Source organism: Erpetoichthys calabaricus, chromosome 14 (genome assembly GCF_900747795.2).
Source record: "Erpetoichthys calabaricus chromosome 14, fErpCal1.3, whole genome shotgun sequence".
In the NCBI taxonomy this organism is placed as follows: Eukaryota; Metazoa; Chordata; class Cladistia; order Polypteriformes; family Polypteridae; genus Erpetoichthys; species Erpetoichthys calabaricus.
This window is the reverse complement of record NC_041407.2, coordinates 95,202,839-95,225,849: the sequence shown is the minus strand read 5'-3', so window position 1 is coordinate 95,225,849 and position 23,011 is coordinate 95,202,839. Positions and strand designations below refer to the sequence as shown.

Sequence of the window (23,011 nt, the reverse complement as noted above, 5' to 3'; positions counted from 1 at the left end):
ATTTGTGTTCAATTGCAGTTAAGGTCAAACACAACACAGATGTCTTTTTTTTAGCTAGTTGGTTGAGGTCTCCAGAATGGTGACTCCTTCTATGAGATGTTCAGAGGTTCATTTTCACCACAAATGGATTTTTTTTATTTCTTCTCCTCCATTGTGGCCTATAGTATCAATGGACAGATCTGTTATACTAATCTGCATTTGTGTGTGCATTATGCAGTTTGTACTCTAGCTGCACATTTGTTAAAGCACATTCAGTCTGTGTTCAGTGAAGAGCACTATGGACTTGGAGAAGCCTGAACTAACTGGGCATTTCTGGACCTTCTGTGTGTGTCACTGGCCTTTCATTCCTCACTGTTCAATTGGAGAAATCAATTTTGTCGCAAGAATACCGCAAGAATGGCATCACCTCCTTCCTATTTCAAATTAATCAGTGTAAATGCAATTTAACAGTATAATAAACAGTTCAGCTAAACATTATAAATCAGGGGTGTTCAAATTTGGTAAATTAAAGACACACAACAGAGAAAATTCATTAAGAGTATAAAAAACAATTCAATAGTTAACTGACTGTGGTTCAGCACTTTCTCCGACCACATGGAATTGTTCTTACTTAAAGAAAATGATCTGGTCCATCCACAAATATCTGAACACCAGTAACGGCGGACTGCACGATAACATGCAATAAACCCACTTGACTTGAGCATTCCTTGTTTTCATCCTCTTTCTCTGTACGTTTAGCATTCATTTGCTCAGAGGTTGATGCTCTTGCTGCTTCCTGAACAGCTCTTCTTTTCTCCACCCTAGCAGCCCACTTCTTCTCTTCTTTCATTGGCATCTTTTCGTGTTAAACCTGATTAAATCAGTTTTTATGTTGCAATTACTTAGTATGTTTTTCTTAATTTTTCACTTAAGCTGGCACTTAAGTGTTCAATCTGCCTCAAGAATGATTTAAGATATGAAGAGTTAGGGGAAGCGACGGCAAAGGTGGTAGGGATGAGAACGGTGCCTGCCTGCTGCCGAGAGTTGATTCTACAATAAAATAAAATAAAAATAAAAAGAGTAATAAAAATCATCACACCGAAAGTGGACAGTAGAGGTCACCTGGTATATGTGTACCAAATTTCATGTCAATAGGTCAAATGGTTTCGAGTTACAGGTGATTTAAAATCCTGGACAGACAAACGGACAGCCACGGTAGCGTATTATATAAGAAGATTCTGTATCCTGTACAGGTATTGTTGTGGTTCAGGATTCACACAAAACTCAACAAAAGGCTTCATATCAAAAAGATAGACATTCCCACTCTAATAAGGTCTAAAAATACAAAGAAGCCTGGTCCTGAATGTCCCAAGCAGGTTTTGGCCTGCAACCTCCACTGAGAGGGGGTCTACAAAATTCCTGATCTTAAATAATAAATAATGTTCTTTAACAGAATAATTTTAGTGTTTATTGACAAAATGTCAAATGTCAAAAAAAATATCTACAAGAAGCAGTCTAAAAGGCTGACAAATCCATATCCACAATCAAATATCCAAAACCCAAAAGCAACAGCAGAATTACAAAAACCAAAGTTTGGAAAAGAGAAAATCCATCCATCCATCCATCCATTTTCCAACCCGCTGAATCCGAACACAGGGTCACGGGGGTCTGCTGGAGCCAATCCCAGCCAACACAGGGCACAAGGCAGGAACCAATCCTGGGCAGGATGCCAACCCACCGCAGGAAAAGAGAAAATTCAAAATTCAAAAACCGATATGCAAAATCCAAAATTGGGAGCTGGACAATAGTAGAGAATACTAATGCCTCAACAATAGTACTGAGACCAATCAGGTCATATATAAAGGCTGCGTTAGTGGACCCTGTCCTCTTAGGTTCCAGATACAAAGAAGCAGGACAATAAACATTAACACTGACAAAATAAAAAGATAAAAAAAATTTAGAAAATGGCTGAAAAACTGAGTAACACCGAACAAAAACTTTTAAATATCAAAGAAGAGAAAGGAATAGATACATTTATATTACAAAATATTAAAAAATATATTAGAAAAAAACAACACAATAATAAAATAAGATTAAAAAAATTAAAGCCAGGGAGGGAACCCTGCCTAGACCATGACAGGTGGACAATAAACTCCAATGGTTTGTACTGGGGTGATGAAGCATGGGCCTCAGAACCAGGGCCCACCAAAACCCTGGCCCATGCTACCGTACTTTTAGCCTATTGCATTCTGTATTGTTACATTTTACATAACCTCTGGAGTGAGAATTATGGTGTCGGAAACAGACACATGTTGGAATATTGTTCAAGGATTCAAAAAAGAATTTCATTATACTCTGTATCCATCCATCCATTTTCCAACCCGCTGAATCTGAACACAGGGTCACGGGGGTCTGCTGGAGCCAATCCCAGCCAACACAGGGCACAAGGCAGGAACCAATCCTGGGCAGGGTGCAAACCCACCGCAGGACACACACAAACACACACTAGGGCCAATTTAGAATCGCCAATCCACCTAACCTGCATGTCTTTGGACTGTGGGAGGAAACCCACGCAGACATGGGGAGAACATGCAAACTCCACGCAGGGAGGACCCAGGAAGCCAACCCGGGTCTCCTAACTGCGAGGCAGCAGCACTACCACTGCGCCACCATGCCGCCCATACTCTGTATCAGTAACAATAAATCTATATTGCACTCACTATACTGTATTTCATTGTTTATGAAATCAAAACCTCTGAGTTTTAAAAGGGCCAGAGCCATTGGTCACCTGCAGGTGGTCACAAAGTTTACAATGCCAATCACCTCTTATTATGTACTTTCTGTGGTGTGGTGCGTGGACATATGATAACAAACATACAAAGGAAATGAAAAAAAATCAGATTATGAAATATAAACAAACCAAGAGGAAACATAAGTGTTTGTAGGCTTGAATGGGGCTAAGAGTTTGTAAAAAAAAATCAATGTGTTTACACTTCATCTGAATTATCTCTGACTGTTGCCTGGTCCATGTGAACATGTGTGATGTGCAGCTGTTCAAGAGAAATATCAGTTTTCTAATGTCTGCCCCATTAACAAAAGTGACCAAAACATGTGAGCATGAAACCAGAGAACAAACGCTGAGCCAAACCAGAATGACTAAAGCTTCAGGTTGCTGACTGGACCACCCGGAGTTTTAGATGTCATCAATGCTGTTTCTAGTATGTATGCGAACTTGGCAGTTGCCTAGGGCTGCAAAATTTGGGGGCAGCATCTTTTAAAAAGCACACTCTAACAATACAACTGTCTGATCACCTACAACGCATTGAGCATGAAAAGTTAGGTGCAGACAAACACACACACACACAAAGACACCACACAGGACATGAAAATTTGAGCCCTAAATCAGTCAGGCATATATACTGTTAACATCAGAACACAGAACAGGCAGTTTGCTAAACCTCATTGCAGTTGGGGCCCATGGGGAACGCCACCCATAACAACAAATGTGCAAAACACCAGGACAAGTCACACCTCACATTGCGTTGTCCTCTCTCCGCATACACTTGCTGTTTTTCAGTCACCCAACTTCACGATGCCTTTTCCCGCATGTGAATCACCATTGCTCCAGTCTCCCGTCTCCTCATCTGCTCCGCCACACGCAATACTTCAGATTTCTGTGGTCCACTTGGAGATCCTCCTCACATAGACTGGACCTCATCTTCAGCTTCTTGAAATCTTGGAATTCCTGGCCTTCCTGGCTCCATGTTACCTGTAAATGATGTCTTCCAACGGTCATCTGCAGGAACTTTGCCCCACACGACTGATAACTGCATCAGACTTCTGACTGCTACAATATTGTTTCATTTTTTACACATTAGCAAAGTTGGGTCTTAATGTCTGCCACCATACACAAGCCTTTTACGGGTGATCTTTATCTTTATTATTTTTATATTTATGTTTACCAAATGCATGCATCAACCGAGTGTGTGAGAGACAGTGCAGTCCCCTGTTTTTGATCAGGCAATGCGCAAATTCAGCGATTTTGACTATAAAAATGATCAGAATTATTGGAATCATACAGAAAACAAATTTAGAGCACAGACAAGTGGACACATTTATTTTATGTTATCATTATTAGTTTTTTTACTTTTCATTACAGCCTCACCTGCCTCCCCTGACCGCACGTCCCTGGCAGTTACACCCTTCTCCATGTATTTGGGATCCCTCCCTAGTATTACCTTTTGTCCGCCAGTCACACTGGACAAGATAGCTTCGCATGTGCTGTGCTGACTCCAACGCGTTACTGTGCAGACTACTGCAGACGTTTTCAAATGCAGAGTTTTACAGTATTGCCATGTCCATTTCTTTCTGAAGACTTCGAAATTTCTGGAACTCACCACAAAATTTCGCGGCCGTTGTGTTCACTCTCCGATTGTAAAACCCGGGAACGGTTGACGGCAGGCCGGCCAATGTGACGTAAGCGGCTCCTGATTGGTTTACTACCTGTGTCGTCATTCAGATGGCACGCGGACTGTCTGAGCTTGAGTGACCTGCGCGCCGTTTTTTGAACACTTGCCTCGGTTTTCTGACTCTCCCTTATTTGGTGCATCATTCGCCTTTACTTTATAACGTACCGGTAGTTATAAAAATGGACATAAGGGAAAGTGCAGTGATTGAGAAACGGTGTCTTCAACACGACCAAGAGAGTATGTTCTGTGACAAAGCGCCGGGTATAGACGAATGGCAAATAAACTGGTAAAAATGGACATTGAGTGCCACACAAAATGATGCCGAAGAAATGAAAACACAAACAGAATAATAAGAAATATAACAAATTACCCTGAGCGCGTCAGTAACCCCCTTCACGTTTACAGCATTGGTAAGTACGCCAACCTCCGCCAGTTTCGTTTAATGTAGTTATTGTACGATTAGCACCTTCTTTAGAGGGAGTGGCAGTAGGTGAAAAATGCGGGTTGTCTGGCAGTCATCTCGCTTTTGTTTTCTGCTGTTTGTGGAAAAGCAGTATTTGCAGTGACCTACCCAAATTTAAGCCAATCGTTTTCAGTCGCGCCCCCTGTATAGACTATAAGGACTTTGTTGTCCCGGGGTATCAACAATACTAATACTAGCGCAGTTCCTGTTTTATGACGAATTCGACCATGTATGAGGACTGGCATTTTAACTATTATGTGTTAACTGTCACCGCAAACAACAGTTCAGTCCACCGGTACCTTTACTAGTGCGTTCAGCCACCAGTCTGGGGGTTCGACTCGGCTTACTGCAAGCACTTGTTAAGTGTTAGTCCACTTTCTCCCAGTGCTGCAGGTTCAGACTGTCAGTGTGTCCGTGATACAGCTGTAGACCTGACGGGTGGTCGACTTTTACATTTGCTGGAGCCCCGTCCCGATTTTCTTCCTGCCTGTGCTTAGCGCTACTCGGGCATCCGCGACTGCTAATCTAGATTAAGCATACTGTAATCAGAAAATGAATGGATGGTTCTTCCATTCAGTCTGAATGTACAATGACTTTAGGCACTTATTAAGCCAGGAACTATTTTGTCTTATAAAATTGAATGCACTGTAGGTATGATTGTTTATAATATAGCTAAAAGCACATCTTTTATCAAAGTGTATGATATGTAATTCATGCGTTGCATGTGTGGTTGCATGGGTTGTGCTGCATTGTGCTGCTTTCTCATAATAAAGAGACCGGGTTTCAAGTCCCAAGTACTCCCTGTGTGTAGTTTATGGACTTCCTCCCAAAGAAGTGCAGATTAGGTGGCTTGACAAGGCCATATTAACCCCTTATATGTGTGTTCACCCTATGAAACACCTTTCAGTGATTGTTCCTGCCTTCTGTCTGATGCTTCCTTGGTGAGGCTATAGCTTCCCTCCACCCTATCCCGGATAAGCAGGTTTAGAAAATGAATGTTTTTTGATAATATTCAAATTAAAATGAAAATGTGGTGTTAATAAATCAATGACTTGACAGACTTGACTGATCCTGTTCAATTACTAATTAAATGGGTATTTTCATCTATTAAATCATAAGGCTATGTCTATGTTTTCATTCAGAATCTGCAGTGTCTGAAATGTTTTTTGACAGCTTTAGTCACTTTATGTCATTGTTGTTTCATTTTCTAACCCGCTTATTCCAGACCATGGTCACAGGGATAGGGTTGCTGGCTGGAGTCTAACCCAGCTACCATAGAGGACAAGGCAGGAAACAAAATCTGGACAGAGCACCAGTCCATCACAGGGTAAACTCACACAAACACACATTAGGGCCAATTAACATCACCAATTCACCTAACATGCATGTCTTTGGACAGTGGGGGTAAGCTGGAGTAGGTCAGGTCAGGTTGGGGAAGCATGCACTGATACAGCGTGTTGCCATAGCCACCACATGACGAAACAGCTTGGGATCCTGGTTGGCAACCCCCAAGGCAGACACTCTCCGGAAATGACCTTCTATCTACCACAGAAAAGTGTTACATGGGTGTCCCCTTGGCCTGGTCCAGCCATTCGGGTCCTCAACAACAACTATCCTATGAGCTGGATCACCTTCAGGAAAACACGCAACACATGACTGTAGTGCCATAACTGACGCTCCCTAACAGTTCAGGTCATGTGCCTCATTCAGGACTCCATGAGCAACACAAAGTCAAACCAGCGGTACCCAAGGATTCTCCTAAAAGACACAGTACCAAAGCAGTCCAGTCTTCATCTCAGGTCACTGGATAGCGTCCATGTCTCGCAACCATATAGCTAGACAGAAAGCACCAGGTCTCTAAAGACTTGGACCTTCGTCCTTTTGCATAGATACTGGGAGCACCACACACCCCGTTCTAGTGACGTCATAACTCCCCCATGCTCTCCCAATCCATCTACTGACTTCATAAGAAGAGTCACCAACTGGAGCACACAGAGGAAACCCATGCATACATGGGGAGATGTAAACTCCTCGCTGGGTGGACTTGGGACACAAACCCATGTCCCAATTCACCACATCACTTCACTGTTTTTTATTAAATTGTGAGTTACAGCTAACCCTTTTTTAAGTTCACGGAATTGCAATTAAAACCACTAATTTTCCAGAAATAATGCTCCCTTGACTAAAAAGATTGGTTCAAAAAGACTTGTTCACTCTAGAACTGTCCATTAGTAATAGCTTCATGGCTGTCTAGTTTGCTGGACAGCAAACCAACTGGTAGACTGTTCTTTAAAAGCTTCATATTTGCATTATGTTTTTCTTTTGCAAACAAGCCATGTTTCTGCAACCCACACTGTAGCACAGTCCCCAAACCTCATAATAATAATAATAATAATACAGCTGTACTTCAACCAAGATAGTTTTTTTCCATCATTAAATGTTTGGTGCACCATTGATTGTACATTATTCTCAGTTCCATTGAAATAACTGGCGTAGTGCCTAAATATGAAATGACAGCAGCCCATTAGCTACTTTCCTTTTATAAATGGCATCTGAGCATGACCTCCTGCCTGAAATGTAGCCAGATAACTGGGCTTAGCAGTGCCCAGAAATGACTTCTCTGTACAAAAGAAAGTCAAAGATCACAAGCAATCCTGTTGATTAACACAATGCCAAAGTAAATGGGTGTGTGATTTGGATCAAATATAAGAGCACAGGTCAGAAGCAGTTTGTCTTTGTGTGTGCATACAGGTTTATTTAAACAGGTAAAGGTCTATCTGTATAAATACAGACTGAGTGTTTATGTACTTGTACAAGTATACTTAAACAGGTACACTTTGTCTCTTTCAGTGAGTGATTCTGCATGATGGTATAAACAGGTGAAGTAGGAACTCCAGTGTAGGTGTGCAGCTATAGGCTCAGGGTACATGTTCACATGTACAGTGTTGTTGACAGTGGGAACACACATGTCCATCAAAGAAATGCTGGAGCAATATTGCCTGGAAGGTGCTGCTTCTGTGATCAAGATGAAGTTACTAAGTCACATATATCAGGTTGGTGCTCCATCCTGCAATGAGACAACCCCTGCTGGGAGCATCTCCTTTGCTGGACTGGAAGTGGACGAGTCAGTTGCCGTAACTGGGCAGTTTCTCTGGGCTGTGGTGGAAAAAGAGACAACATTCTCAGCAGCAGTACCACCTTATGTCCCAGGGTGGTAGTGCTTAACTCTGATGTGCCCAGAAGGTGAACTACTGATGGGCGTGAATGACAACAGGTATATTTAAGCAGGTGCGTTTTTTTCTGTTTGTGAAAAGGTACAGTTTATATGTATTTGTGCTGACAGATATATTTAATGAGGTACAGTATATTTATAAATGAGTTCATCCATTTTCTGGCCCACGTTTTCAGTTCAGGGTCTCCCAGAGCAGGGTTCTGTCCCAGCTGGATTGTCTATAAGACAGATGCCAATGCTATATGAGCTGCTAGTTCATTGCATACTACATTTATGTTCACATCCCTATTACTTGAATAAAGTTAAGTTTCAGTCATTAATTATATAGAAATGTGCGTGTCTGTAAGGTATTTCAGGCCATCCAAGACAGGAGGTGGGCAGTTAGACGCCCCTGAAGGCACTACAGCTGTCATTATTGGTGGCTATGCTAGTTTAGTGGAGGTGCCATTAGGAAGTGAACACAAGCTTCTTCTGTATTGGAAAGAGCCTTGGAAGTAGATATTTCGGCAGCTTAAAACATATGTAAGAGCATTGAGGGACATAACTTAATGGATTAGGAGTCCTACGGCAAATAGTTGGCACAGAGAAGTTTTCAATGTTATGCAATGCCCCACTGCTAAATGTTGTATTAGATGTGCCTCACTGGGATTGCTTGATCCTTTAAATAGTAACTGGAGTTCAGAACTGCAGGGACACCTGAGGCCACCAAGGCGAGTGGACCAGGAGGTCTCCCCAGATGTGATTCTAAGATGTCACTTAAAAGCATCTTTGCTTAAACACATACCCTTTGCTTGGAGTCAGATGAACAGATGTTGGGGAGAGTTCAACTTGCAGGAAAAATAGAGGCCAAAGGTAGTTAGACACATGGAAGAGGGTATTTGGCAGAGTATTTAGTGGTAGGTGAGTGCTCTAGGCACCTCACAAGTTAATTGGGGGAAAATCCTGTAAGGAATGGCCTGTCAGGCAGCAGGATGCTTTTTTATTGCTTTATTTCATTTTGTTCTGCGCATAGTCCTTGTGCTAACTCTCCCTAATGTGCTTTATGTTTATTTAAACAAAGACACTTTTTTTGTACTTTTCATCTTATTGGCCCTTCTTTGGGTTTGAGGATGACCACAAGTAGTCACTACTTACACACCACAACATCCTTGGGACATGACAATAAAACCGCAGTACACAGAAGGAAACTTCTGCAGACACATGATGAAAATGTGCAAATTCCAACCACAAACAGTTCTCTTGTTCTGGTGTTTAAGCTATTCTGTGGCACCTTAGAGTGTGTGTATGTGCTTATGTATGCAAAGAGGAAAGGGGTGCCTAGGCATACATGTAAATTTAAGCAGGTGCATTAATTCTATATATGTGTGCAAGCAGGGATGCATCCTTCAAATGAGACATAAACCCAAGGTTGTCACTTTATGTGGTTGTACAAGATTCCTGGACATCATTTGAATAGAGTACAGTGTTTCACAATGTCCTGGATAAATTAGCCACCACGACCTGGTCATGTTGGCCCACTAATTATCCCCTGTCCCTTAGTGGCTAACTACGTCTCTCAGCCATTCAGCACCTAATTGATATAGTGTTGTGAGCATACTAGCACAAGAATGATTGCCATCACATCCATAGAGGTGGATGCTACACACTGGTGGTGGCTGAAGTGGTTCCCCACTGTCTATGCAAAAGCGCTCTGAGTTGGTTAGAAAAGTGCTATATAAATGTAATTAATGAAATGTTAAGAAACAGGTTTATCTGTGTATTTATATATTTAAAAAGCATAATCTGTGCATACTGACTTCTTTACAAGGGTGCAGTGTATCTGTGTGCACATAAAAGTAGATTTAAACAGGTAAAATGTGCATATGTGTGCATTTATGCTAAAATAGGCACAGAGGCTAAGGCAGTAGGGTTTAAACTACAAGGCTATTTTTTCAATTCCTGCTCCTGAGTCACCATGTGCCTGTGATTGATTCACTTCACTTTCCTCTCCTCCAGTTCTAAAGAGACACATATAAACAATTATGATGTATTCTGGTTTGTAAAGTTGAATAGATAGACTCCAGCTAAATATGTATTAATAATAACAATAAGGTTCAGTATTCATGTGTGAAAAAACTGCATTATATGTTTACAGACATACTGAAGCAGACACAGTGGTGTGTGTGTGAAGATATTGTTACAAGTATTTATACTGTTGAAATGTGGCACATATAAGTGTATTTAAGCAGGTTACATTTTGTCTGTATGTAGACTTATCTTCAAAGAGCATTGTGTGTGTGTGTGTGTGTTTAACATCACAAAGATACTGTATATTCCAAAATGTGTGCAATGTCTGCTTACAGATAAATTTATAAAGGAACAGGTTATGTTTTTCACATACATATATGTGTAAAGTGATGCACTGTCAGTGTCTGTTGTGGAGTTTATTTCTATATGTAGCAACTTCAAGTAGGTATATATGGCAGTATGTGTGCAAAAATGTGCAATTTATGTGTGTGGAGATGGCACACAGATGGCATGTATGAGGCAGTCTGTATGTGTATGTAATGGGGCAAACATATGTCTGCAGATGTATATGTGAGCATTGTACACAGGGGTTCAGCCTTTCTGGCTTTGTCTCTCTCTCTCTCTCTCTCTTCTCTCTCTCTCTCTCTCTCTCTCTCTCTCCCTCTCTCTCTCTCTCTCTCCCTCTCCCCTCCCTCCCTCTCTCTCTCTCTCTCTCTCTCTCTCTCTCTCTCTCTCTCTCTCTCTCTCTCTCTCTCTCACACTCTTATGCTTGCTCGCCCGCCTGCCTCATGTCTTCCTTCCCGGCTCCCTGGCTCTTCAACAGGAGAGGGGAGGTGTGGCCAGAGCCCTGTCTGTATAAAGTCCAGGAAGCCTCATTTTTGCAGCGAGTCTAGAGCTTGACTGCCTTCTCTGTGTGTGTGTGTGTGTGTGTGTATGAGACAGAGGAGAGAGAGTTGTCTTTTTGACTGTGAATTAAGGCTGCCTGAGGAGCACCACCTGGACTACGGGGAAGCAAAGAATAAAAGATTTCCATTTTCTCTTCTGCCTTTATTTTGTTTTTGAATAGTGCATGAGAAATAATTCTTGCCAGCTGTCTTCTGGTCTGTTACCACTTTAAGTGTCTAAAGAAGACTTTCTTCTTTTTCTCCCTTTTGTTTTTGAAAAGAGGTCTCATCGTTGTAACTGTAAATCTTGTAGTGAAGAAGACCCTACTGGTAACATCTGCACAGTGCACCTTGTGCAACATTCATTTTAGCTGATATATTGTTCCGAGGTGGCAGTGGACCTTTTCTTTGCTCAACAACTGGGACTTCTACAGCAGCTTTACACCTGCTCACTTTTGTCAGGAAACCTGGATTCATGCTTGCAATGCCCTCTCCTGGCATCTCAGCGGCGGTGCTCCTGCTCTTGCTAAGCTTGTGCCTGAGTGATGAAGCCATCCGCTGCCCACCCTGCTCTGAGGAGAAGCTGGCACGCTGCAAGGCACCAGTGGGCTGTGAGGAAACCGTAAGAGAACCTGGCTGTGGATGCTGTCCAACCTGTGCCTTCGGGAAGGGCACCCTGTGTGGGGTGTACTCCCCCCGTTGTGGCTCTGGGCTCCGGTGTTTTCCACCCCCTGGGGTAGATAAGCCCCTCCATTCTCTGATGCACGGTCAAGGGATCTGCATGGACCTGGCCGATGTGGCACTGCTTCAGACTGGTAAGTCTTATGACCCTGTTTGCTCTTCTATAATGTTAAGCTTAAATGAGGAATATGTAGAAGAATGATAGGCACAGAGCAAGGGACTGATATGGTGGGAGTCGGGGGTGTGGGGTGCACAACAGTCTGATGGCACTCCCTTTTTCACAGTCACTTGTAGACACAGTTAAGTCTTGCTGCTGCATTTATTCATCTCCACGAGGTGTGGGATAAATTCATTCAAAAGAAATCCATAGTTTCAGCCTCCATGGTTCCATGCAGTTCTTCCTTGCAGGTGGACAAATCCAGTATTCCACCCCAAAGAGCAGACATACATTCATTTTAAACTGTAAGTACCTGTGTGCGCCTAAACTGTTTCGTGCTCTGTTGCTCCACTGTGGCTCTGTGTAATTATAACCTGTATTAATGACTTCATTAAATGGCTGAAACACGACACTGTAACGCCAGTGCTGGGACGCCGCAAGGATTACATAGAAGGAGAATTAAAATATCATTACATCATTGGGCTCTGGGCACTTCAATTCACATACCAATGACTAGCAGCTTGTCCCTGTGGAGAAGCTTTACAGAAATCAGCATGTGCTTTGTTAAATGGAGGGATGGACCAATATGGAGCCCACCACTTTTAAGAGCACTATGATAAATGACATTTTGTGCAGGATATAATCGCACTGTGTAGAGGAATACCTGGAATGACTGTGGGATTGGCAATGGATTATACAATGAGCAGAAGGACTGACATGTGCTTAATGCAGAAAGGCAGTGCTTCCGTCCCATAAGCTGTCTTGGTTTCTCAAAGTATCTTTCACAAGTAGCAGAAGAAAGCCATTTTATTTTATATAATAATCTATAACTTGATGTAGACATTATTTTATGTAGCGGTTGTTAGAGTGATCATTAATATGTAATCTTAATTCCGCATTCAGTAATTTCTTGCATAGAGAACTCTTTAAAATATTTATTTTATATTGTACCTTTCATACTTTCATCCATTTGTGTTTCTATTTCCTGAATCAGCTTCATTAATACAGGGTTATGCTGAGCCAGCAACTAGTTACACCTTTATAACGAATATAGACTTTTTCACTACATAAGCCATCAACTAATATACATAAGGTATATTTTAAGATAAACCTTCACAAGATTACGTAATGCTGTAGAGCATCTTACACGGAATCCCCTGACAAATAATCTTTATTTCCATAACATCTTTTCTTGGAAAATGTTATGAACATATATTTTTTGTTTTAATATTGCCTGTTATATGTAGTGGCTAATGCCAAGTAACCTTTATTTTACATAGCAACTTTCAGTTGTATTGCACGTGATCTGTTTTTATATTGTACCTTTATTTCGGATACTATCAACAGTAACTATGCAATAATGTGTTATCCACTGTAAATACTATTAGACATTCATGGAATCCCTTGACAAATAATCATTATTTTATGTGGAACACCTTTCCTGGGGAATTATGAATACAGTATTTTATATATACAGTGGCACTTTTCAAAATGCACAGTGTAAATCAGTATTTTTATATAGCAACTTTCATGGTGGGCAGAACAGTGGTAAAGCAGGTAGTGCTGCAATCTTGTTAATCCAATGTCTTATGCCAGGATATTTTCTTTGTGGAGTCTGTACATTTTTCTCATGTGTGTGTGAATGTTTATTACACATCTACAAAGAACTGCAGTTTAGGTTAGTTGGCAGTTAGAAATTTGCCCCCTGTATTAGTGCAAGTTTGGGTATGTGCGAAAAATGGCCCTTCACTGGACTGGCGGCCCTGTTTCCAGCACTGCTGGGATAGGCTTTGATCCCGCTTTGGCCCTAGCATGGAGTAAGTGGGTTTCAGAATGTTATGTAACTTTGATGCCATGGATTTTATTGTGTCTTTATTTACACAGCACCTTCTATTGTGGCTATTACCAACCAATGTATATTGTAAGATGTTTCCAACATAAACACTAGCAGACAGTTAAATCTTGGACAGCACATTCAAGAAATTTCAATAAACTAAATGTAAATTTTATAAAGTGTCATTAAAACGGAGCAAAATAATAAATCCATATTCAATTTAATTGTAAAAACTTTCAAGATAAACTTATTAAATAATTTTACACAGCATCCTTCTTGATGATTGCTAGCATTCATTTTTTAACCCATTTCTTCAATTACAAGTTCATGGGGAGTCGGAACCTATCCCAGTACAGTTAGATGTCTCTGGAGGAGACATCTGTCTATTTCTGAGCACACTCACATTCCCATGCTTACTCATATTGGGCTAGTTTAGTTTCCAGTCAAACTAACACACATTTTTTGGGGATATGTGAGGAAACTGGCATACTAGTGAAAGCCCATGCGAACATGAAGAGTGCATGCAAATTGAGAAACTCCATCCTTGGAGCAGTGAGTCAGGAGCCACAACTATTGATACTCCAAAATACTGACAACCAATGTTTTTTATTACATTGAATCTTTCCTGAGGACCATTATCAAGAATCCTTCATTTTGTAAGGCACTTTTTATAGTGAATGCTAGCAATTTAGAGTATTTTGATGTATAGTGAACACTTTTCACAGAGAATATTTTTATTTCAAACGAAAATAATATTTATATTTTATAATAATATCTAAATTAAATCTATTTAATTTTTGTTAGGTAGAATGCCCAGAGGGGACTGGGTGGTCTCATGGCCTGGAACCCCTACAGATTTTATTTTTTTCTCCAGCCGTCTAGTTTTTTTTTTTAGTTTTTTCTGTCCTCCCTGGCCATTGAACCTTACTCTTATTCTATGTTAACTATCCATCCATCCATCCATTTTCCAACCCGCTGAATCCGAACACAGGGTCCCGGGGGTCTGCTGGAGCCAATCCCAGCCAACACAGGGCACAAGGCAGGAACCAATCCCGGACAGGGTGCCAACCCACCGCAGGACCTATGTTAACTAATGTTGTCTTATTTTAATTTCTTACTTTGTCTTTTATTTTTCTTTTCTTCATTATGTAAAGCACTTTGAGCTACTTTTTTGTATGATAATGTGCTATATAAATAAATGTTGTTGTAAATTGTATATTCCACCAAAGACACAATAATGCAGTGTATATTGTGCAGCACATTTCAAGGTAGACCCAGTCAGGTGCAAACATAACCAGTTTCTGTTCTTTTGGCCAGCACTTTGACACACAAGACTTCCCCACTGGGCTTCCAGGCTCTGATCTCAGGTCCAAACCCAGAGTGGAGTGTGGATAGCATGTATGTCACCCTGTCAGTGCAAGTGACTTATCTGCCTTTTAACTGCAAGGGTGTCTTCACTTTGGAGTGAGCTTGTTCCATTTGAGCACCACTATATATATATATTATTTTATGTGAAACATCTATCCTTTTTTAATATTATCAATAAATATTTTATATAGGCTCCTTCGATGTAAACACAATCAATTTGCAGGTAATATCTTGATTATCATGCCATACCATTTTCGAAGCCTGCTTAACCCTGAGCAAAGTTGTGGAACACTGAAGCCTGTCCCAGCAAGCATAGGGCGCAAGCCAGGAACAAACCCCCCCTAGACAGGGTGCTAATCCATTGCAGGGTGACACACACACACTAGGGACGATTTAATAATAATAATAAATTTTATTTATATTGCACTTTATATTTTAGCAATCCCAAAGTGCTACAGAGTAAAAATAGAATAATAAAATAAAAAAGAACAGAAGAGTCTATAAAATACTTTAACAAAATGACTTTCTAAAATGATGAGTTTTTAGGTTTCGCTTAAAGGCCTCAGTCGACTGTGGGGCTCTCAGGTAATCAGGGAGGGCATTCCACAGCCTCGGCGCCACCGATGAAAACGCCCTGTCACCCATACTGCTGAGCTTAGTTCTGGGGACTTGAAGAGTGTTAGTGAGTACAGAGCGGAGGGAACGTAAGGAGTTATGGGGGGTAAGGAGTTCCTGTAGATAAAGAGGGGCATGTCCATAAATGCACTGATGGGTAAGAAGGGAGACCTTGTACTCTATTCTGAATGAAACAGGGAGCCAGTGAAGGGTTTTTCAGGATTGGGGTGATGTGATCATACTTTCGCACCCTCCTCAGGATCCTGGCAGCGCTGTTCTCAATATACTGGAGTCTCTGGATACTCTTGCCAGGAATCCCAATGAGGAGTGCATTACAGTAATCCAGCCTGGAAGAGACAAAGGCATGGACGAGCTTCTCTGCATCTGCCAGGGTGAGTAATGGGCGGAGTTTGGCGATGTTCTTGAGATGGTAAAAAGATGACTTACAGAGATATTTGATGTGGGTGTCAAAAGTAAGTTGGGAGTCCATTCTAACACCCAAATTAGTAACAGATGTGGAAAGAGGAATATTTTGGCCAGAGAAAGTAATACTGGTGATGGTAGAAGAGCGAAGATGATGTGATGTACCAACTAAGATGGCTTCTGTTTTGGATCTGTTCAACTGAAGAAAATTGAGCCTCATCCATGCCTCTATCTCCTCCAGGCAGGTAGACAATGTAGATGTTGGCAGAGGAGCAGTAGAGGAGGTTGGACTTGGGAGTGAAAACTGGTGCGACTGAAGGAAACCCACTCAGTCACAGGGAGAACATGCAAACTCCACATAGGGAGGACCTGGGAAGTCAATTTTGGTCTCATTACTGTGAGGCAGCAGCATTACCACTGTTCCACCCCTATGATTTTCATATTAAATATGTTTCCAAAAACACTGTACATTTTAGCACTACTTTTATCAATCCCAGGGTGGCTAAGAAAGCTGCATTGGATAACAACTTTCATCATTAGTGGGGCTTGAACCTGCAGCGTGACAGTTTCCACTGTGATGCTTTGCCATTAGGCCACACTTGCTCGCTTCATCAAACACTTCCCAAAGCAATAAATAAAGTATATTATAAAAGAAAGTAAAAAAAAGCCACAAACTCAGAGGATCTTATACAGAGAACATGCATATGGTGAAGTGGCAATGTTGTGTCAGTAGAAGGTAAAATCAAGAGAGCTGTAGTATGGCATGAATGTTGAAATGTCTGTTCCAACCCCCAACCCCTATAATTCAGGAAGTTGAGAGTATTTAAATCCATATTTCTGCTGTATGCCCCATGCAGCTTCGAGTTATCTGTCTTAATGGTTACATCACACTTTATCAAAGAAGCCAGTATTTATCATACCTGCTCTTCCATGTGGATGTGCCCACTGGGCCATGTCTAATCAAACTCTGTGGTTAGAGCGCAGTAATTATTTTGTAAGGGAACTAAAATTGAGAGCATGAGGGAAGTGCAAAGTCATGCTTTTGTGAATACAGCCTGAATTCAATCAGCCATCAAAAAAGCTGGAAGCCTTTTCATTTCAACAAATGGATGACTTTAAAAAATAATTATCCAAAGAAGGCCTCCTCTGGTTTCATGGGAGCCGGCAGCCCTGATCTGGAGGCTCTTTCACCCGCAGCTAGAAAGCTGGAATTTTAAAGTGAGTTGCAAACAATGTCCCTTTTGGCGTTGCCTGGAAGATTGTGTCTGTTAGAGCTTCGTTCCTACAGCTTTCCCATTAATTCAGGGAATCAAGCAGGTTTCCAGCACTCCTAGGGTGAGCTAAATCAATGCCTAGCAAAATAAAATGTGCGGGGAACAGACTGAATGGCCTGGAGGATGGGCTGTCTGGCTCACATGTAATGTTCTCTGTTCCTGAGTCACTGAGGAACTTGACAAGTCTTGAATTTAAGCTGGAGACTGATAAGTGTTCAAAAAATACAATATAACAGCATTGTATAAATTTTGAGGACACAAGGTATTGGTGGTTGTCCGTTATCAGGCTACAAAATCTGGAAGTTTTTTTTTGACCCATTTTTATGTTTGGTTAGTTTGCAACTTTTAAATCCCATGTTTTAATCAGACCTGTGTGGCTGGAGACATGACTATTACTTTATTTTGAGAGAACCTGAGTGCTGCTACATGATGGATTCTACTATATTCAAGTGTTTGTGGAGTTTTCATGTTTTCTCTGTGTCAGAGTTAGTTTTTCTCCCTCATTCAAAAATTAATGTGTTAGGTTAATCAGCTATTTTAAATAGGCAATGTATGTATATAATTGGGTGCAATTTTTGATCATCCTTAATATTAAATACACCTTAACTTTATATAGTAAGTGGTGGTAGTTTTTGCTGCTGTCATACAGCTCTAGAGTCCAGCCTAGGTGTTACCTATTTGGAGTTTGCATGCTTTCCCCATGTCATCTACCATGTGTTATTTCCTTCAAGGTATTCTCATTTTCCTTTCACAACCAAAAGACATGCAGGCTAGGTAGACTAACACCTATCTGAACAATCCTGCGTTGATCCTAACCTTGCACCCAGGCTGGCACTGGTTATTCATGGTCCTTAAATAAGCAGGCTAGAAAAGGGGAAAAGTATAGATTGATAGAGCAAGTTGTACATCACCTGATACTGTCATGACAAGCCATTCTACATTTGTTGCCAGTTTGTTGTGAATATTAGGCAGTCTAATAAAACAGCTTTATTTACATTAAAAAAACTGCAATTTTAATGGGATAGCAGTAGTTTGAGGAAAGTCCTTCTGTTCACGTGCCAATTATTATCTCTTGCCCTTTTTCCCTATACTGAATAACTATCCAGTTTTGAGTAATTTCCTAAATGGTTAACTAAAAAAATTTCAACTAAATCTATTTCATTAGGAAATTCTGATCTTAATTCTCTTCCAACAATTGAAATTAAATATAGCAAAGACAAGACATGAACTGAGTTTCAAGAATTAAGTTACAGTGCCTATGTTATTAAGAATGATTGGTGGAGAAACCATGGCTCAGTGGTAGGTATAAAATATTTTTTGTTTATTATAATAATGTAATTTTACTTATTCACAACTGAAATTGCTCACACAATTCTATCATTCCACCCATCTTTAGTAAATTTTAAGTCTTTTAAATTATTGAACATTTCTAAATGTTGCTTAGTTGGAATTAAGTTTAATAATAATAATAATAATAATAATTTAGTAGAAGCTTTTATCCAAGGCAACTTACAAAAGCAAACCATAATAGATGCATTTTGAGTTCCTCCCCATCTCAATTTATCTTATTCTCAAATCTACTTAATCTAATTCAGTGTTGTGGGATTTGATCCCAACCTGGCAGCAATGGTTGCAAGACATGAAACAACTCCAGTCAATCTGAGGGCCCAGGTTATCTCTATGACAAATGGAAATTTGGAATTCACACAGTGAGAAAGTTGTTTAACAATTAATGAAGTTAGTCTAGCTACTGATATCCATATTGAGATCATGTTCCACACTGCATTGTATAGATGTGCACCTTAAAACTCACCTGAATATCAGTAGATTAGGGACAGAGTAATATGAAAGCACATACTGTTTGAAAATCCCACCTAAGGTATGAGTTTGTTCATTGTACACACTACTTTCAGCATTAATTAATTCACTCGCAGCAAAAGTTTAGGCTGCATTCCATTTTTAGATTCTGCACTTGGTATCTTAGCGAGATACTAAGACTTATTAAACAAGAATATGTACGTGTGCACTTAATTATGTGAGACTACATGCAAGTGACTACTAGCATAAAGCATTCAGACCACACTGCCTATGTGTGTGGGAATATTAAGTAAGGTCTCATTTTGGGCCTGTATATATTTTACAGTTAAGTGCTTCCTAATATTAGATGGACCACCATTTACAGGAAAATCTTTGTGAATAATTGAAAAAAAAGACCGAGGTGGTTCTTGGGCCAGACTGAAAGAATCACTTTAAATGTTCCCATCAAGAAACATTATATACTGTCACAAACTCGAACAAAAGCCATAGCAAGGTTTAGGGCAGCCACCCATATATTGTTTTCCTGGCTGCAAAATTCCAAACAATTGATAGCACTGATGTGCACAAACCAGGAGTCCAAAACAGAACTGAGGGGATAGGGGAAAGATGGAGGCTTTTAAATGTCAGTATCAGTAAGTGTCGTCAAAGGGGCTGGGACTGGAAGGGTCTTCAACCATAGGCTTGGGCCTGGAAATGATATCAAAGGGGCCAGAACCAGAAAGGTCTTCCTCCATAGGTTCGGACCCAGAAGTGACGTCAACAGGGCCAGGTGGAATTTCCCGTTAATGGTCTGCAGAAAAGCGAGAAAAAGAATCAGTGCACTCTGCTACATCCCGGTCTGATTCGGAATTGCCCTCATTCAAGCCCTTTAACTGCCTCCCATGCGCACATGTGTGACCACACATAAATTCTAAAGAAAAGAGTTGCTATGTCAAGTTGGCAGATGACACCAAAATTGGAAGGACAGAATTGTCATGTAAATAAATGTAAATAATTGTGTTTTTCTCCATTCTCTAGAGCCTTAATTAAATGTCATGTAAATAATTGCAAGCATGATTAATGCTGACTTAAAAAATCAGATTTTGAAATGACATTAGGGGCTTACATTGACTTTAAGCATTTTCACCTTGTAGTCAATGAATAGCAGCAAGAAATAAAAAGGTAATAAAAAGTCGTAATATTGATGAAAGGTGATTCTATGCCTAAATTGCATGATACATTAATAAGGTTACTTGGTGAGAAGTTTGTGTAATTTATATGAAGACCAGTATGAACTGTAACAAGAGGGGCAAACAAAGAGAAGAAGAATGTGTAAGTACTCGTGTCAGGCTGAGGTAATTGAACACCGTCCGCATGTGACAGGAAAAACTACATGTAGAACTAATCCATGTTCTTTTCATCCAAGTTTGGAGCAGCAGGGGTGTGGAGAGTATCCTAGCAAAATCTAATGCAGGGCAGTAATCAGATGTAGGGAACCTCTTGAGGACTCTAAAATGATCAGAAATAAAGTTGATCCAGCTTGTGAACTGCATTAAAATGGATATTTTACTGAGACTAAGGGCTAGTGCATTCAAGATAAAGTACCTTTTTATGTAGGGTGCCATTGCAGTAAAACAAACTACTGAATCTTGAAGCTGAAGTGGAGAAACCAAACTTTCTAGACTGGCTAAACCTGATATTGAAAAAATAGATGTACATAGAGTAGCTATTAATCCACCAAATAAGCTTGATGGAATGAACGGACTGGTCTCATTTGTCAGAGAAGCCAGCTTTGATGACAAGTATGTGACAGATGGAGTACAATGTGCTTTTGCATGAGAAGATGCAACCATGTTACTGAGATAACTTATGACAACAAACAAACAAAACAGTAGCGGGTGAAGGGCAGGGCCTAGTGACACTCGATCAGATCTATCCTTGTGTAAATCATCTAAGCTCCACAGTGTTCAGGTCAAATAACCTGAAGCCTGTGGTGATGAAATGAGAACACTGGTCATGGCTGACAGCTCAGATGTAATCCATATGAAGATAATTAAAAACAGTAATAACATCTGACTTACAATAGTTCAGATGTCATCCAAGGCAGCAGTTCTTTAGTTAAGTGAGTTTGGCTTTAAAATCGACAATACAGTGTTTTGACACCTTGAGTACTTGAAATACTTTTGTGATTTTGAAAGTGCCATAATTACTGTATTTTACTATAGTTAATACCTTTCTCATGGAATATTACTAGAGACCAGTTTATCTGTAAGGGCACCTGTTGAATATTGGATGTGTGTTTAGCTAAAACAGATGTTAGAGAGTAAAAGCAGTTAATAAATGTTTCCCTGTAAAAATGTACTTTTAGTATTGCACATTTTGCAATGAGTGGCCACCAGGTGCTTTGCAAATCAGTGTATATACAACTATATACAAACTTATAATTAAGGTTCTGGAGAAAGGAGAAAAATACAAGTTCACCTACACCAGCCTGAGCCTTATAATCTTTCTTCAGGTAAGTGGTCTTTCCTTACGACATCCAAAACTACTTACTCTGTTTAGGCAGCATCGGGTCTAATTCAAGAAAATCTTTCTCTCAGCAGGTTGCCGAAGAGCAAAATAATTTGCATTAAGGTAATTTTTATAACTTAAAATAGCAGAAATATTACAAAAGAAGGAACAATAATTCAAATACCCATGTCCGTTCACACCAATACAATATATTTGCCAATGCACGTGTTTAAAATTAAAACCTACAAAGTTATAGGGAACGTGCAGTGAGGCAGCACTACTAACCTTTGTGCTACATTGCGGCAGACGACCGGGGTCCATATCCAGCCTGGACGCCCCTTCACCGTATATTCAGGGGGAGCAGCCCTGGACGGTGCAATACCTCCCCCTAGACGCTAGTTGGCCACCCCCCTGGGTTGGAGCAGTGCCTCGGTTTCCTGCAGGTCTCCATGGGAATTGGAGTTGGGTGTAGCCCTGTTGGGTCCCACAGGCACCACCAGGGGGTGCTGCAGCTGGGACTCCAGAGCCTGCATGGGCAGCGTATTCATCACACCCGGAAGTGCAGCCGGAACTCGCCAATCAACCACCTGGAGCACTTCCGGGTGGGGTATAAAAGGGCCCAGCAACCACCACTCAATGGCCAGAGTCGGGAGGAGGAGGAGGACGAAGCTTGGAGGAGGAGTGGTGGAAGAAGAAGAAAGGAGAAAAGTATGTTCTGGGTGCTTTATTTGTACTGGCGACTGTGTTGTGCCTGTGGGGATTACGGGGAAGACGTGCCCCACAGGTGAAGAAAAATAAAAGTGTATTTATTTTAACGTGCCTCTGGTGTGAGTCTGTGTCGGGTCAGGCGCCCATATAGCGCCTTTGTTACACCATGTATTAATCTATCCTTGACAGATTATATCTAATCTCTATATTTATAAAATCCAATGTCTGCCCATCTGTCTGCTTGTGTGTCCACTTTTCATGAAAGAACTACTTAACGGATTTAGATTGGATTTTTTTCTATAATTTGCTTCAACATTCCATTTGATGTTGCAAATTCTCTCATCATGCTAAGTATCATAGTTCACTTGCAGGAGCGATATATTCACGCTAATCTGAGACAGAGGTTGCAGGCCAAGGGGAGTGGGAAGCGTGACGTCAGGAGTGGGGAATTGGTCTACCTCTCCGATTTGGATTGTTACTTGCCTCTGCTTAGCTAGCGATACCTGTTTTGTTTATTGATTTTTAAAGTTTGTCCTGTTTCACTACTACGCGGGAGAAGCAACGGGGGACAGCTAGTGTATAATATAATGCTACTGCCTGTGTGTGTGT

General features: G+C 40.8%; 1 protein-coding gene across 1 annotated transcript in view; it reads left to right on the top strand.

The window, feature by feature from the left end:
* Nucleotides 1–11,014: 11,014 nt before the first annotated feature.
* LOC114665387 (insulin-like growth factor-binding protein 4) overlaps nucleotides 11,015–23,011 on the top strand; it is a 95,222-nt gene continuing 83,225 nt past the window's right edge. Inside the window, exon 1 of the mRNA XM_028819924.2 lies at nucleotides 11,015–11,849. Within this exon, the coding sequence (XP_028675757.2) occupies nucleotides 11,510–11,849 (340 nt within the window). The 5' untranslated portion in view covers nucleotides 11,015–11,509. The remainder of the gene's footprint in view (nucleotides 11,850–23,011) is intronic.